General features: G+C 37.7%; 1 protein-coding gene across 3 annotated transcripts; it reads left to right on the plus strand.

Annotated features, from left to right (window-relative positions):
* The first annotated feature begins 747 nt into the window (after window positions 1-747).
* Window positions 748-13,885, plus strand: sxph (saxiphilin). Of its 3 annotated transcripts, XM_062997900.1 has the most exons (17): window positions 748-1,227; window positions 2,528-2,691; window positions 2,838-2,937; window positions 3,244-3,423; window positions 4,666-4,828; window positions 4,971-5,035; window positions 5,358-5,515; window positions 5,594-5,780; window positions 6,095-6,243; window positions 7,076-7,166; window positions 7,271-7,321; window positions 7,424-7,603; window positions 9,572-9,719; window positions 10,346-10,428; window positions 10,703-10,887; window positions 11,212-11,389; window positions 13,717-13,885. In XM_062997900.1, exons 1-17 carry the CDS (start codon window positions 1,173-1,175, stop codon window positions 13,758-13,760), a joined length of 2,181 nt encoding a protein of 726 aa, XP_062853970.1. In that variant the 5' UTR covers window positions 748-1,172; the 3' UTR covers window positions 13,761-13,885. The 3 variants fall into 3 exon arrangements, with proteins under 3 accessions (XP_062853970.1, XP_062853971.1, XP_062853972.1); XM_062997901.1 differs by lacking the exon at window positions 7,424-7,603; XM_062997902.1 differs by lacking the exon at window positions 13,717-13,885 and having other exon boundaries at window positions 10,703-10,801; window positions 11,212-11,284.
* Window positions 13,886-14,043: the final 158 nt, after the last annotated feature.

The raw sequence follows: 14,043 nt of genomic DNA on the forward strand, positions 1-14,043 counted from the left end.
CTGTCAAGCTGCTACAGACCAGCCTAACATTTTAGAGAAACAACAGTTTACACAAGCTAGTCCACGCAGTTCTGAGGTAATATAGCATAAGAATGGTTTGTCTTTAATAGAAGCACTTACTATCGACTTCCAGACTGTCTGAAAAGACAAAAAATAGCCGTTTGTTAAGAGTATAATAATAAAGCAATAAGCCGCGAGAGACCGTGCGTTACTGCGATTTTTATCTAAAACGTCTTTCCCCGTGATAAAATCATAGCAGTAACGCACGGTCTCGAGTGGCTTATTGCTTTTATAAAACGGCGGTCAACATAAAATATAATAAAATACAACAATGTTCAATAAATAAATGTTTTTATTTACATAAACACTTACAAAAAGCATTCTTCCGCGACCCCAGGTAGTTCGTTAACAGTGTTGCTAGGCAACATGAGTGCGAACATAACATTCACTTTTTCTTTTCAGTGGCGTATTAATATGGAATGATGTGATGTGGTCATAGGTGTGCGTTTATCGGGGATTTTACAACGGCTTCTAACGCGGCTCAGCCAATCAGATTTTAGGACCGGAACTATCCGTTTTATAAATCAGCTGTTTAAGCTTAAAAATCTGATTTATAAAACGGAACTATCCGTTTTATAAATCAGATTTTTAAGCTTAAACAGCTGCAAATTAGCCAAGCACAAGCTGGAGGAATGCACACGGCATTTCCTATCAAATCTGGTTTGGTGAATGTGAAAAGAGAGCTGTTTTCATAAATGCATAGCGACAACTGCAAATGTTGTTCATTACTTGCGCTGGAATGTTAACGTTCACCGAAAGTCAATTTTATTTCTGTAGAATCACATTATAAAGAACTGTGGGACTTACATGCTTTTTATTATCATATAGCCCTCATAAAGCCCTTTTGATCAACTGGTCAATCAAGTTTGGCCTGCGCAGAGCACTAACATCTACCTAATCCAGCATCTTTGCTCGCTAGCAGTGCCCTACCTCATTGATGGTCTTGAGACTAAATGGAAGTAAATTCTCACAGCCGTGTTCCAAAATCCAGTGTAAAATTGCCTTGCCTATTTGAACGGTTAAGAAGGAAATAGCTCAATCTGGCAACATGGAGCCGTTCTTACTACTACGTCGGTGTGCGCTAGTTTCAATACAGTGAACTAAAAAGTATCATGATGAAGGGAGTGTCTGGACTTCTCATTTTTCTTCTCTCTACAGCTGTGTGGGGTAGGTTTACAGTCTTAATTACAATCAACCTGTAGACATTTAAGCCAGCTGTTGTCAACTGTTTTTACTTTTAATGGAAATTATTGGTACAGCTTGGGAGAAGTGCTATTTGAACACAAAATATCACTTCTCTATATGAAATGAGAGAAAACAATTGTTTTTTTTTTATTTAATAGATTTTCTGTGCATATATTTACTAGATACAATGTATTTGTTGTTTATAGTATATAGTATGAATATATGAGCAAAAGCATGTTTTAAAGTTTTCATGGTTTAAGACCCAATAGTCACTAAAAAAAGCTTCAGATATTCTGTGCAGAAGTGGGAGAACATATAGAATGGACATCCATCTCTGCAGCATTCCATGAAGCTTGTTAAATGGCATGTAAAAGAATCTGATAACATAAGGAATTTTTTTTGGTCTGATAAGACAGAATTTTAACCACTGGGCAGAACAGCAAGCAGTATGTCCACATAAAAACAGACAGCACATCACTCATCTAATACTATCCTTATGTTGAAACATGATCAAGGAATAGCCATCATGCTATGGGGCTGAGATGAGGCAGCGATAAAGCAATATGTAAAATTTAGGGGATGAATAAATGCTGTCAAATGCAGGACCTTCTTGAAGAAAACCTCCTCCAGAGCTCACGTAAACACAGACTGGGACAACGGTTTACAATGATCCAAAGCATATAACCAAAACAACAATGGAGTGACTTCAGGGCAAATCACACCAAGTTTAACTCACTAAACATTTGTGGAGAGACAGATGATGGCAGTACACTGATGCTCACCATACAGCCTGATGAAGCTTTTTATACAAATAATGAAATAAACTGCCCAAATTCAGGTGTGCAGAACTTAGAGAGACTTGTCTGAAGAGAAGTTTTTGCTCTGAGCTGAGGAGCTGTAACTGCTGCAAAAATGTGTTTACAAAGTATTGAATAAATACCTTTGTATTAAATCTTTAAAAAACTAAAAACATTTTTATTTATTGTAGGTGATATAGCACAGATTGATGGGTAAAAATGACTATTATATCAATTCAAACTGTTATTTTCAACAGGACAAAACTCTAGGTTAGCTGTCTAACCAATCTCTGACTTGAATCTCAACAATCTTATCTTTGAATAAATATTGTAATAAATAATCCAATCATTTGACAAATACTGTTTTCTTTAAAATGCTGTAGTAAATTGCATTATAAATGCTCAATCAATATTATTTTAACCAATTACCAGTATATTGACCTTTGCAGCTATTTAGTTTAGTTGTTGTGTGGGTTGTTGTACAGCAAAGAAAATGCGCTGGTGTACAGTGTCAGAGCCGGAGCAGAGGAAGTGTGCAGACCTGGCTAAAGCACTTTTAGCTGTCCTTTCTCCTGCTACGGCTACATCCTTGGGCCGACTGTCCTGTGTGAGAACCTACAGCACAGCTGACTGTCTCAGTAGGATACGGGTGTGTTACAGCTTTTTTATACTGCACACCTTCTAGTGCTTCTAATTACATTGTATTGGTAATATTAATAAGTACAAAGTCAAAAGACAAAATTGTGTAAATTTAAACATGATTTAAACATAGGCTTTTTCATGCTGTTGTTTCAGGATAATAAAGCTGATCTTGTGACTCTGGATGCTGGAGAGGTTTATTCTGCAGTAAAGCAGTTTGGTCTCACAGCAGTGGCCAAAGAAATCTACAGTGATGGTAGTAAAATAATGTAATATTCAATAATCATAGCATTTCAGCACTGTTTATAGAATTGCACAATGTGATGATTAATTTGTCAGCATTTATTTCTTGTTGCACCTTTAGTCATCCAGCTTCTTAAACACAGATAAATTATATGATCAAAACAAAACGGTATTAAAATGAGGTTAGCCCCCCTTTTTGGCTATAACAGTCTCCTTATTTTATATTATTCATTATATACACCTGTTTACTATGGGTGTGGTCAAAACACATACTGGTCCTATAGTGTGGTAGAGTCATGCTGTTTGTGCTCTTCGTCAGGTGGCTGTATTCGGGCAGTAGCGGTTGTGAGGAACACAAGTTCACTAGACATCCGCTCTCTAAAGGGAAGTAGAAGCTGTCACAGTGGAGCTCGCTGGACATCAGGCTGGAGTCTGCCTTTAGGACACCTCCTTTCACGCAACTACCTGCCCTGGGTTGAAGGACAGCCCCTCAGTCAGGGTAATTAGTTTATTCATGCTAAACTACTCTGAAGTCATTAAGAAAGGCTAGGAGATTTGGATTAAAATTGAGTGAATGGAATAATGCAGATAAACAATTTATTGCTGTTTTATAATTGGCTGTATACCTACAACAAATCTAATATTGGGTTATATGTCCTTTAGCTCTTTTATACCTTAGTCAGACCCTTTTGGCAGCCATTAACAAGCTTTTAGCACAACTCTGGTTAGACTTTTCACCACTATTCAGAAGAAGAGGTTCAACCAAAATTCAACACAATTAGTTGTTTATCTAGCATGGACTTTTCAGTTCGGCCCATATATTCTTAGAATTGAGGTCATTTGTTTTCGTTTGATTCTAGTCCACATTTCAGACTTTTTATGACGGATGTCCTTCCTGACGCAACACTCCCCTTGCCAACATCCAATTATGTCTGTGCAGACCCCCAAATGGTCCCGGATTTCAGCTGCACATTTGTAATTTTTGAATTTGATGTCTGAGACACACCAAACAAAAAAAGTTTGGTTAGAGGAATCTTTACCGCCACTGTTTTAATTCCTTTTTCCAATTACAACCTCAAATAAGAAAGAGTTGGGACAGTGCTGCCTGAAAGCTTGAAGCTCATGGACAATTAAACAGTGGTTTTTGGTCTTTCCCTACATAGAGATGATTTCTCCGGATTATCTGAATCTTCTAACAATATTATGTACAGTAGATGGTAATAGAATGAAATTATTATGCATTAAGAAATGTTTGCACTAATTGGCAAGTTTCTTTTTCATTTTTGCTTAACTGGTAAGCCATGATTTGTTGGTGAATCCTTTTTTATACCCAGTCATGAAACCCTAATCTTGATACCATGCTATCCCATGAAAATGGCATAATTTGAATACTCTATAAACTTTTTACTCTTATTTTGCTCTGTTCCAACTTTTATTTACAAACTTTAATTGGGACAGCCAAACATTACAGCTAATTTCCTTATACTTTTGTTAGCTAAGCAAAAGTTCAAGAAAATAAAAAAAGGGGTTGTGTGTCATTATTCAGTCACCTCTATTTGTCAATGGCAGCCAAAGTTGTTGGATTAGCTAAATAGTTAGATTCCTTTAGAACCACTAATATTCCCCTTATGACTGGGTCTCCTAACGTTAAAAGCTATAAACTGTAGGTTGCATCATAGGCTGTATTTGTTGCATCTTTTATTTGTAATAGTTATCATTATGTTTTTCTGTCCCCTGTCAGCGGTCAGTGCCTTTTTCAATGGCAGCTGTGTTCCTGGAGCAGGACACATGGGGCATAGCCTGTGTTCCCAGTGCCAAGGTCAAAGGTCATATGTTCCACAGAGAAACTCCTACTGTGAGACATCTCACAATGAACCGTTCTACCATAATCAAGGAGCTCTCAGGTTTAAACCAACACACATAAATTAATTGAGTCCCTCATTCCTATGCAAACTACATACTCACATTTACACATTTACACACACACACACACACACATACTGTGTCTCTACTGTATACCTCTCCTCTACTTACTCTCTGTCTTAGGTGCCTGCAGTCAGGAGCTGGAGATGTAGCTTTTGTGGATCACTCAATGTTGGGTAGTTTAAAAGGTTAATACAATTTCCATTTTAACAAAACGTTAATTATTTATTGTATTTTACTTTGGCAATAAAACAGATCTAGGAACACCAGGTTGACATTTTTATAGCATCTTGATTCATTTTTAGTAAGAAAGTCTTTGTTTCAAACTGAAAAATTTTACTCCTGTATTGTGATGATGAATCTGACTCACACTGTATAAATGAAGTCTTGCAGTAAAGATGCTTTAACAGTTTTTAAATGTGTTGCAAGATTCTGCCAAAGACTGGATACATTAAAGCACCTTTTGAGAGTCACTCAGTCCCACTCTTGCTTACTTTTCCCCCTCTTCAGACAGTGAGAAGGACGAGTACAGGTTGTTGTGCACAGACGGTACTCAAGCTCCGCTTAGCAGTTTCAGCACTTGTAATCTTGGCCGTGGTCCTGGTGGTGGTGTGGTCACACGTGTTAACCTCCGTAAGATTGCTCGCAGGTTCTTGATAGCTGCTCAGGTAATGTTGTCAAACTGATAGGTCTTAATTTAATGTTTTTAACATGTTTTTGCTACAAGTTACAAATCTGTTTATTAGATGGCATTCGGCAAGAGAGGAAAAGAGCGTGAGCGTTTCCAGCTTTTTAGTTCATCAGCGTATGGGGTGAGTGACCTGATGTTTAGAGATGTCACGGATAAACTGTCCATTCTGCAAGAGGACATAGACATCAGTCAGGTTCTAGGACTGGACTATGTTGCTTTACTGAAGGGCCTCAGACATGAAGGTACATTCCACACCTACAATAAATGGTATTAGATAGACTTAACTTGATACTTGATATATGTATGGTACACTAGGTGTGTTGGAATATGAAATATATATGGTGATTGATTCATAGCCAATAAGTCTTATATAAGTGGTAAATACAGCAGTTTTGGACAACATTGACAGCTTATGAGCAGCTAATTTGAGCTCTTATTAAAAGAAATTTTATGTAATAGAAATTCTTTAAAGAACCAAAAGTAAGAGATTGGGCTCTCATGTGGTGCAGCAGTATATCATGCTATATAAAACCCTCAATTGTTTCTTTGTGTTTAGGAAGCTCTCTGGAGGACAGTGTGGTGAGATGGTGCTGTATAAGTCATGCTGAACAGGAGAAATGTGAGCGTTGGGCTCTTAGCATAAAGTCTGATCCTCTCGTGTGTGTGAGAGCCTCATCTATGAGTGACTGCATTGAGCAGATCAAGGTTTAGTAAGACAAACTTAACTGCTGATTGTAGTATGATATTAAGTTTGGACATCTTTGGGGAGTATCACAGCCTGAAATTTTTGTAGCCAATACTGGTTTCTTAAACTGTGTCCTAACTAGTCAAATAAGTTTCACAACTAAAAAAATGTCTTTTTGTTTATGCCACAATAACTATACATTAACGTTTGCATATATGTGCATAACGCAGAATTATAGGTTGTTACAGGTTGCTTTGAGTCATCTCAAATACACAGATCAGCCAAAACATTAAAACCACCTTCTTGTTTCTACACTCACTGTCCATTTTATCAGCTCCACTTACCATGTAGGAGCACTTTTTAGTTCTACAATTGCTGCTGTTTGAGTTGGTTATCTTCTAGACCTTTATCAGTTGTCACAGGACACTGTCCACGGGGCGCTGTTGGCTGGATATTTTTGGTTGGTGGACTATTCTCAGTCCAGCAGTGACAGTGAGGTGTTTAAAAACTCCATCAGCATTGCTGAGTCTTATCCACTCATACCAGCACAACACACACTAACAGACCACAGTGTCACTGCAGTGCTAAGAATAATCCACCACCTAAATAATACCTGCTCTGTAGTGGTCCTGGGAAAGTCCTGACCATTGAAGAACAGGGTGAAAGCAGGCTAAAAAAGTATGTAGAGAAACAGATGGACTATAGTCAGTAATTGTAGAGCTACAAAGTGCTTCTATATGGTAAGTGGAGCTGATAAAATGGACAGTGAGTGTAGAAACAAGGGGGTGGTCATAATGTTATGCCTCATCAGTATATGTCATATGTTGGTCATATGTTTTTATTTTTCTGCAGAGGGATAAAGTGGATGCTGTGTCTCTGGATGCTACACATGCCTTTATAGCTGGAAAATGTGGCCTTGTCCCTGTAGTGACTGAATATTATGGTAAAACAAATTCAAAGAACATACATTGCATGTTTTGTTTGTGAATTTTTCTATTCATTATGTATTTGTTTTTTTCTGTTCCTGCGAATGACTCTGTCCATAAGGGGCCAAGTGTGAATCCACTGAAGCAGGAGACAGCTATTTTGAAACTAAAGGTAATAAAGGTATTATAATGTACTGAATATTATTTACAATATTATACATATATTGTGTGTGGTACTTATTTGGCTTGTTAAAACAAGCATTTTTGTCCTTAGATCTGCCACCAGTGTATAGTGTGGCGGTGGCACGGCGCTCAAGCAAAAGTGTGTATTTTGGGAATTTTGGTGGCCGACGTTCTTGCCACAGTCACGTATACAGTCCTGCTGGCTGGGTTTTGCCTTTGAAGCACACACTGAGTGCAGAACATAACAAAGGTTCCTGTGAACCAAACAAAGGTACTCCACTACTTTAGGGTAAATTAATTGGTAAAAATTAATGAATTAATAAAAATAACTATGCATACCTAATTTATTATCTTGGTAACTGGCTGTGACTTCATCTGTTATCATTTATTTCTGGTGTTTCAGTAAAACATGTTTAATCCAGCTAGTGCTTAGAAACAATCAATTACTTTTAATTCAGCTAATGCCAAGTTCACACTACACGACTTTCCAAGTCGTCAGGTCACTGTACAGTTCACACTGGATCTCCTATAATCGGGAGTCTTTCAAGTCATTGTGTATTTCACACTACACGACTGATCGGCGATAGGGGGTTGCACACTAAACGATTTATCACCAACTGGAATCGCAGGCGAGCTTCTCTGGTCTCCCAAACTACGTTCTGTCACAAAAACAAACGCGAGAAGTGACGAGGGGTTTAATGATATCACGTCCAAAAATGCACGTCAACAAGTAGCGAGTTTGTGCGGTAATATGCAGCGTAAAATCAAGGAGAAAAAATAAATGAATCTGAGTGGATTTGGCTACACGAGCAGCATGGATTGTTCAATAGTGAGTTGGAGGTTAATAAATATTTTTTCAATGCAGTGTTGGTGTTGTTTTTATAGAGAACGATAAGGTCAGAAATACTGTAAAACTTGTGTGCATGCCGATGTATTCTGATATAAACTATATTGTGCCCCTGTCCCACCTGTTTACAACTTCTCCCCTGCGTTTCCCCTCACACCGTATCTTGCGTTCTCATTGGCTGTTCGACATAGCACTCATTGCCAGTTGGGCAACTCAGATTCAGATATTCGACATGCTAGAAATCTCGCTTCAGTCGCCGAGCGCTCAGATCGAGTTGTTGAGTAGTTCACACATAGCGATTAAGAGCCGAGTTTCGATCGCCGAGCAGATGCCGAGTTGCTCCCGAGCCTGCAAATCTAGCGCCGACCAGTCGGTGAGCGAAAATCAGGGCAAAAATCGTGTAGTGTAAACTAGGCATTGCTCTTTAAAACTAGGACAATTGCTTTAAAGCTCTTATAGCAGATTATGGTTTATACAAGAGTCAATAATTGTGCAACAGCATGACACTGGTTATGAAAAATTTTGCTGTTCTGTGCTCTAATTATCACTACTTTTGACCCCTAAAGACAGAAGTCAGATTAGACCACAGACTTTTGCAATAACATTTTTAGCTTCACCTATTTCTTAAAACAACTGCACTACTTGCACTTTTGCACTGTGTCCAGTTTGCCCCATTTCCACCTCTTACCAATACAAAAAGTGAGAAAATAAATGCAAAGAAACAAATGCTAAGACATTCAACATTTAAAACAGTGAGGTAGACTAAACAAACCAGCTATTTCAGCAGTTAAATGTTAAGTTTACATATGTTTTACAGAGTACAGCTCATCCATAAGAGTAATGTGGGTCATGGGTCATCGACATAAATAACTCCAGATTATGCAGTGTAAAATTAGAAGCCTAATAGCTCAAGTTTCTAATGTAAAAGTGATGAAGCTCATGCACTCATCTAATACTCACTAAATTCTTTTAGGTTAAAAGCAGAGAAAACTGAAAATATTTTGAAACAGTGATAATTATCTTTCTATTAGCTATTACATTCCATTATGTAGTTTACTTTATTTAGAATAGAATATAATCTTTATTGTCACTGTATGCAGGTACAGTGCAATTTTGCATGGCATCTTTCCAACAGAGGTAACAGTAGCAATAGAGAGAAAATTACCAGTAGTCATGTAGTATCAGTCAATTAGAAAGCCTGTTAATTAGTTTGTCCCATAGCTGCCCCAAAGTTAGGAAATTACTGGTTAAGGGTAATATTATTCCTCACTAAGGCCTTTATTTGAAATATTTTAGCTTAGTTTTATAATATCACTTGACTCTGTGTATATTGAGCACCTAATGCTGGATAGTGTAATGTTCTAATAACGAGGGGTGTATTTGTGATCTTAGTGTACTCGAAGGTGTTTTGGAAAGGCTGTATGCCAGGAGCTGAGGACAGTATGTGTAAGGTGTGTGTAGGTGGAACAGAGGAAGTTGCCACTAAACGATGTACCAACAACCACAATGAGCGCTACTACGGGAACATGGGAGCCCTGCGGTGAGTACATTCTAACATTTGGCAGGTTTATGAAACACTTAACATGACTTCTAGTTAATAAATTAGAGCTGCTTGAATTGATTTAAATGAAAAGCTAAACAACCACTCCTAACCTCATCACAGAGGCAGAGGTCATTTAGCAATATGGATTTTGTGGTTGTTTGTTAGAATCAGGACTTCCACTCAACCACTACTGTGCCCTGAAGTAAGGCCCAAATGTGCTCAGCTTGATTTTATTTTGCTTTACAAATAGATTAAATGTAAGTTTGTGTATCTGGTCTGTCATTTTTATTTCCAACAAAACATGGCCTTTGTTTTGCCTTAACAGCTCTAACAGACTAAACTAATCACTGACGAAGATTCTTACATATACTCACATGAAGTAAAATATACTTTAATAAAAATAAGCCAGTAAAAAAGGAATCTTTTATTATTCCTTTTATACACAAATGGTAACTGAAAAACAGAGTAAGATCATCAGCAAAACATTATAACATTTAGTTACATTAATTAATTACATTTTACCCTATTTGCGTCTAGTGTTAAATTTCCCTGTGCACTCTGCTGGGGTGTTTTTTGTCTTTTTTACTTATTTGTACAGTAATAATGCTGACTCCCTGTTTTAGGTGCCTGGTTGGAGACCCCAGTGGAAAAAGCTTTGGAGATTTGGCATTTATGGAGCATCACAACCTAGAAAGCAACATTAAATGTAAGATCTTTAAACACTTACATGCTTAAATGTAATGTTTATATAGATGATACTGGATACTGAAATAACTAATATTACTTTGTCCTGTCACCGCTGATGATTAAATGTGAAAAGAAAAAAAATACATATTTGTACATTTGCATAAAGCTTATAAAACAATTGATCTTAGGTCGCAGATACAGTAAGATGTTTTATGTTACTCCAATTATTGGAGTGGGTTCTCAAAACGTTTACCTTTGCCAACCAAATTTTTTTGTCAATGATTGATATGCAGATCTTAACAGCAGTGGTTGGGCTACAGGCTTCTTTGCCCAGGATTTTGAGTTGCTGTGTGTGGATGGACGACGGGCTCCACTGACAGAATGGAAGACGTGTAACCTTGGAGCCATTCCACCCAACATTGTTATGACAAGACCCGTACTCACTGCTCACATTTATGACTTTCTCATAAAGTCACAGGTCTCATTTATCAATTATTGTCCTTCGTCAACTGATATTCTTATGATTGGTCAGTTTTTTTGTAGCTGCGCTGTTCAGTAGCAATTTTTATGAGACAATATAAACATCTTAGTTTTTCTTTCACGGCCACACTTGCTTTACTTACAACAATTACTAGTATAAGAGGCAACATTCATGTATTGGTTCAGCTGTAGCTTTTTAATGCAACTTTATTGCTTTTTACTGCTTATTTTTTTAATTTGTGAATATTTATCTAATAGTTATCAGTTAAATACTAAATATTAATATTTTAATGTTAAAACATACCGTTGTGTGATTTTTCAGGAAATGCGTCCAAATTCTGACTTCAGTCTGTTTGAGTCTCAGCAGTATGGTGAAAGTGATCTTCTCTTTAAAGATGCCACACAGTGCTTGGTTCACACTAGCCAAATGGATTACCACTCTATACTGGGAGAGGATTTCTATTCACAAGCAGAAAGCATCTTTAAGTGCACACATTCAGGTGAGGCGACATGCACATATAACAGTGTTTAGAAATCAAAAGTTTACTTTTACATGTTAGAGACATATAGGTCATTGCTTTCTGAGGTGAGCCTTACATCACAGTGAGGTTTGAGGCTGCTTTGAATGAAACAAGCTGCCTTTTCTGCTTTTTATATAGGCACAGAGAAGTCAACAGCTATGGCCAACAAAAAATAAGACAGCCATGCAACAACACCACCAAATTAAAATTTAAAAACGTTGTTGTGTATAGTATATACTGGTGCTGGTCATACAATTAGAATATGAAAAAGTTGATTTATTTCAGTAATTCCATTCAAAAAGTGAAACTTGTATATTATATTCATTCATTACACACAGACTGATATATTTCAAATGTTTATTTCTTTTAATGTTGATGATTATAACTGACAACTAATGAAAACCCCAAATTCAGTATCTCAGAAAATTAGATTACTTAAGACCAATACAAAAAAAGGATTTTTAGAAATGTTGGCCAACTGAAAAGTATGAGCATGTACAGCACTCAATACTTAGTTGGGGCTCCTTTTGCCTGGATTACTGCAGCAATGCGGCGTGGCATGGAGTCCATCAGTCTGTGGCACTGCTCAGGTGTTATGAGAGCCCAGGTTGCTCTGATAGTGGCCTTCAGCTCTTCTGAATTGTTGGGTCTGGCGTATCGCATCTTCCTCCTCACAATACCCCATAGATTTTCTATGGGGTTAAGGTCAGGCGAGTTTGCTGGCCAATTAAGAACAGGGATTCCATGGTCCTTAAACCAGGTACTGGTAGCTTTGGCACTGTGTGCAGGTGCCAAGTCCTGTTGGAAAATGAAATCTGCATCTCCATAAAGTTGGTCAGCAGCAGGAAGCATGAAGTGCTCTAAAACTTCCTGGTAGACGGCTGCGTTGACCTTGGACCTCAGAAAACACAGTGGACCAACACCAGCAGATGACATGGCACTCCAAACCATCCACTGACTGTGGAAACTTTACACTGGACCTCAAGCAACGTGGATTCTGTGCCTCTCCTCTCTTCCTCCAGACTCTGGGACCTTGATTTCCAAAGGTAATGCAAAATTGACTTATCAGAGAACAAAACTTTGGACCACTCAGCAGCAGTCCAGTCCTTTTTGTCTTTAGCCCAGGCGAGACGCTTCTGACGCTGTCTCTTGTTCAAGAATGGCTTGACACAAGGAATGCGACAGCTGAAACCCATGTCTTGCATAAGTCTGTGCGTGGTGGTTCTTGAAGCACTGACTCCAGCTGCAGTCCACTCTTTGTGAATCTCCACCACATTTTTGAATGGGTTTTGTTTCACAATCCTCTCCAGGGTGCAGTTATCCCTATTGCTTGTACACTTTTTTCTTTTTTTTGTGCTTGGACACAGAGCTCTGTGAACAGCCAGCCTCTTTAGCAATGACCTTTTGTGTCTTGCCCTCCTTGTGCAAGGTGTCAATGGTCGTCTTTTGGACAACTGTCAAGTCAGCAGTCTTCCCCATGATTGTGTAGCCTACAGAACTAGACTGAGAGACCATTTAAAGGCCTTTGCAGGTGTTTTGAGTTAATTAGCTGATTAGAGTGTGGCACCAGGTGTCTTCAATATTGTACCTTGTCACAATATTCTAATTTTCTGAGATACTGAATTTGGGGTTTTCATTAGTTGTCAGTTATAATCATCAACATTAAAAGAAATAAACATTTGAAATATATCAGTCTGTGTGTAATGAATGAATATAATATACAAGTTTCACTTTTTGAATGGAATTACTGAAATAAATCAACTTTTTCATGATATTCTAATTTTATGACCAGCACCAGTATATATAATATAGATAGATAGAGATATACTTTATATAGTATATTTAATTATATTTATTATAGATTTACTTTAGCTGTTTGTTTGTTTATTAGGATTTTAACATCATGATTTACACTTTTGGTTACATTCATGACAGGAACGGTAGTTACTCATTACACAAGATTCATCAGTTCACACAAGGTTATGTCGAACACAGTCATGGACAATTTAGTGTCTCCAATTTACCTCACTTGCATGTCTTTTGACTGTGGGAGAAAACCAGAGCACCCGGCGCAAACTCCACACAGAAAGGACCTGGGCCACCCCACCTGAGGGTTGAACCCAGGACCTTCTTGCTGTGGGGCAACAGTGCTACCCACTTAGCCACCGTGCTGCCCTACTTTAGCAGTAGATTAATTTAACACTGGTACATAATATAAACCTACTTCTTAACTACACAATGAAACTGTAAAACTTACAAATGAAGGATTTGATCATTTATTTGTCTGCAACTCCTTGTTTTCACAGACATTCTGCAGTTTTGCAATCAAGATGTGTGCAGCATATTCTAATCAACCTGACATCATATGACATCAAGAGGGTTTATTTAATATCATATGCCCCTTCCAGTAAATTACTAATCTTCTGATTGTGTTGTTGGTACAGAGTACTGATGTAACATTTCAAGTCATGATAGCCCTGTATAATAAACTCTTATTACAATAGTTCATTTACAGAAAAAAACTGTTTGATTTATTAAATGTCGAGTTAAATTGAAAATTGGAGAAAATTGGTCTGAGTGACCTTAGTCCTGACATGTTTGTTGTGGAATTTTGCCAGACAGTCTGGTTTGTG

The sequence above is a fragment of the Trichomycterus rosablanca genome, chromosome 6 (assembly GCF_030014385.1).
Source record: "Trichomycterus rosablanca isolate fTriRos1 chromosome 6, fTriRos1.hap1, whole genome shotgun sequence".
NCBI classification, from domain to species: Eukaryota; Metazoa; Chordata; class Actinopteri; order Siluriformes; family Trichomycteridae; genus Trichomycterus; species Trichomycterus rosablanca.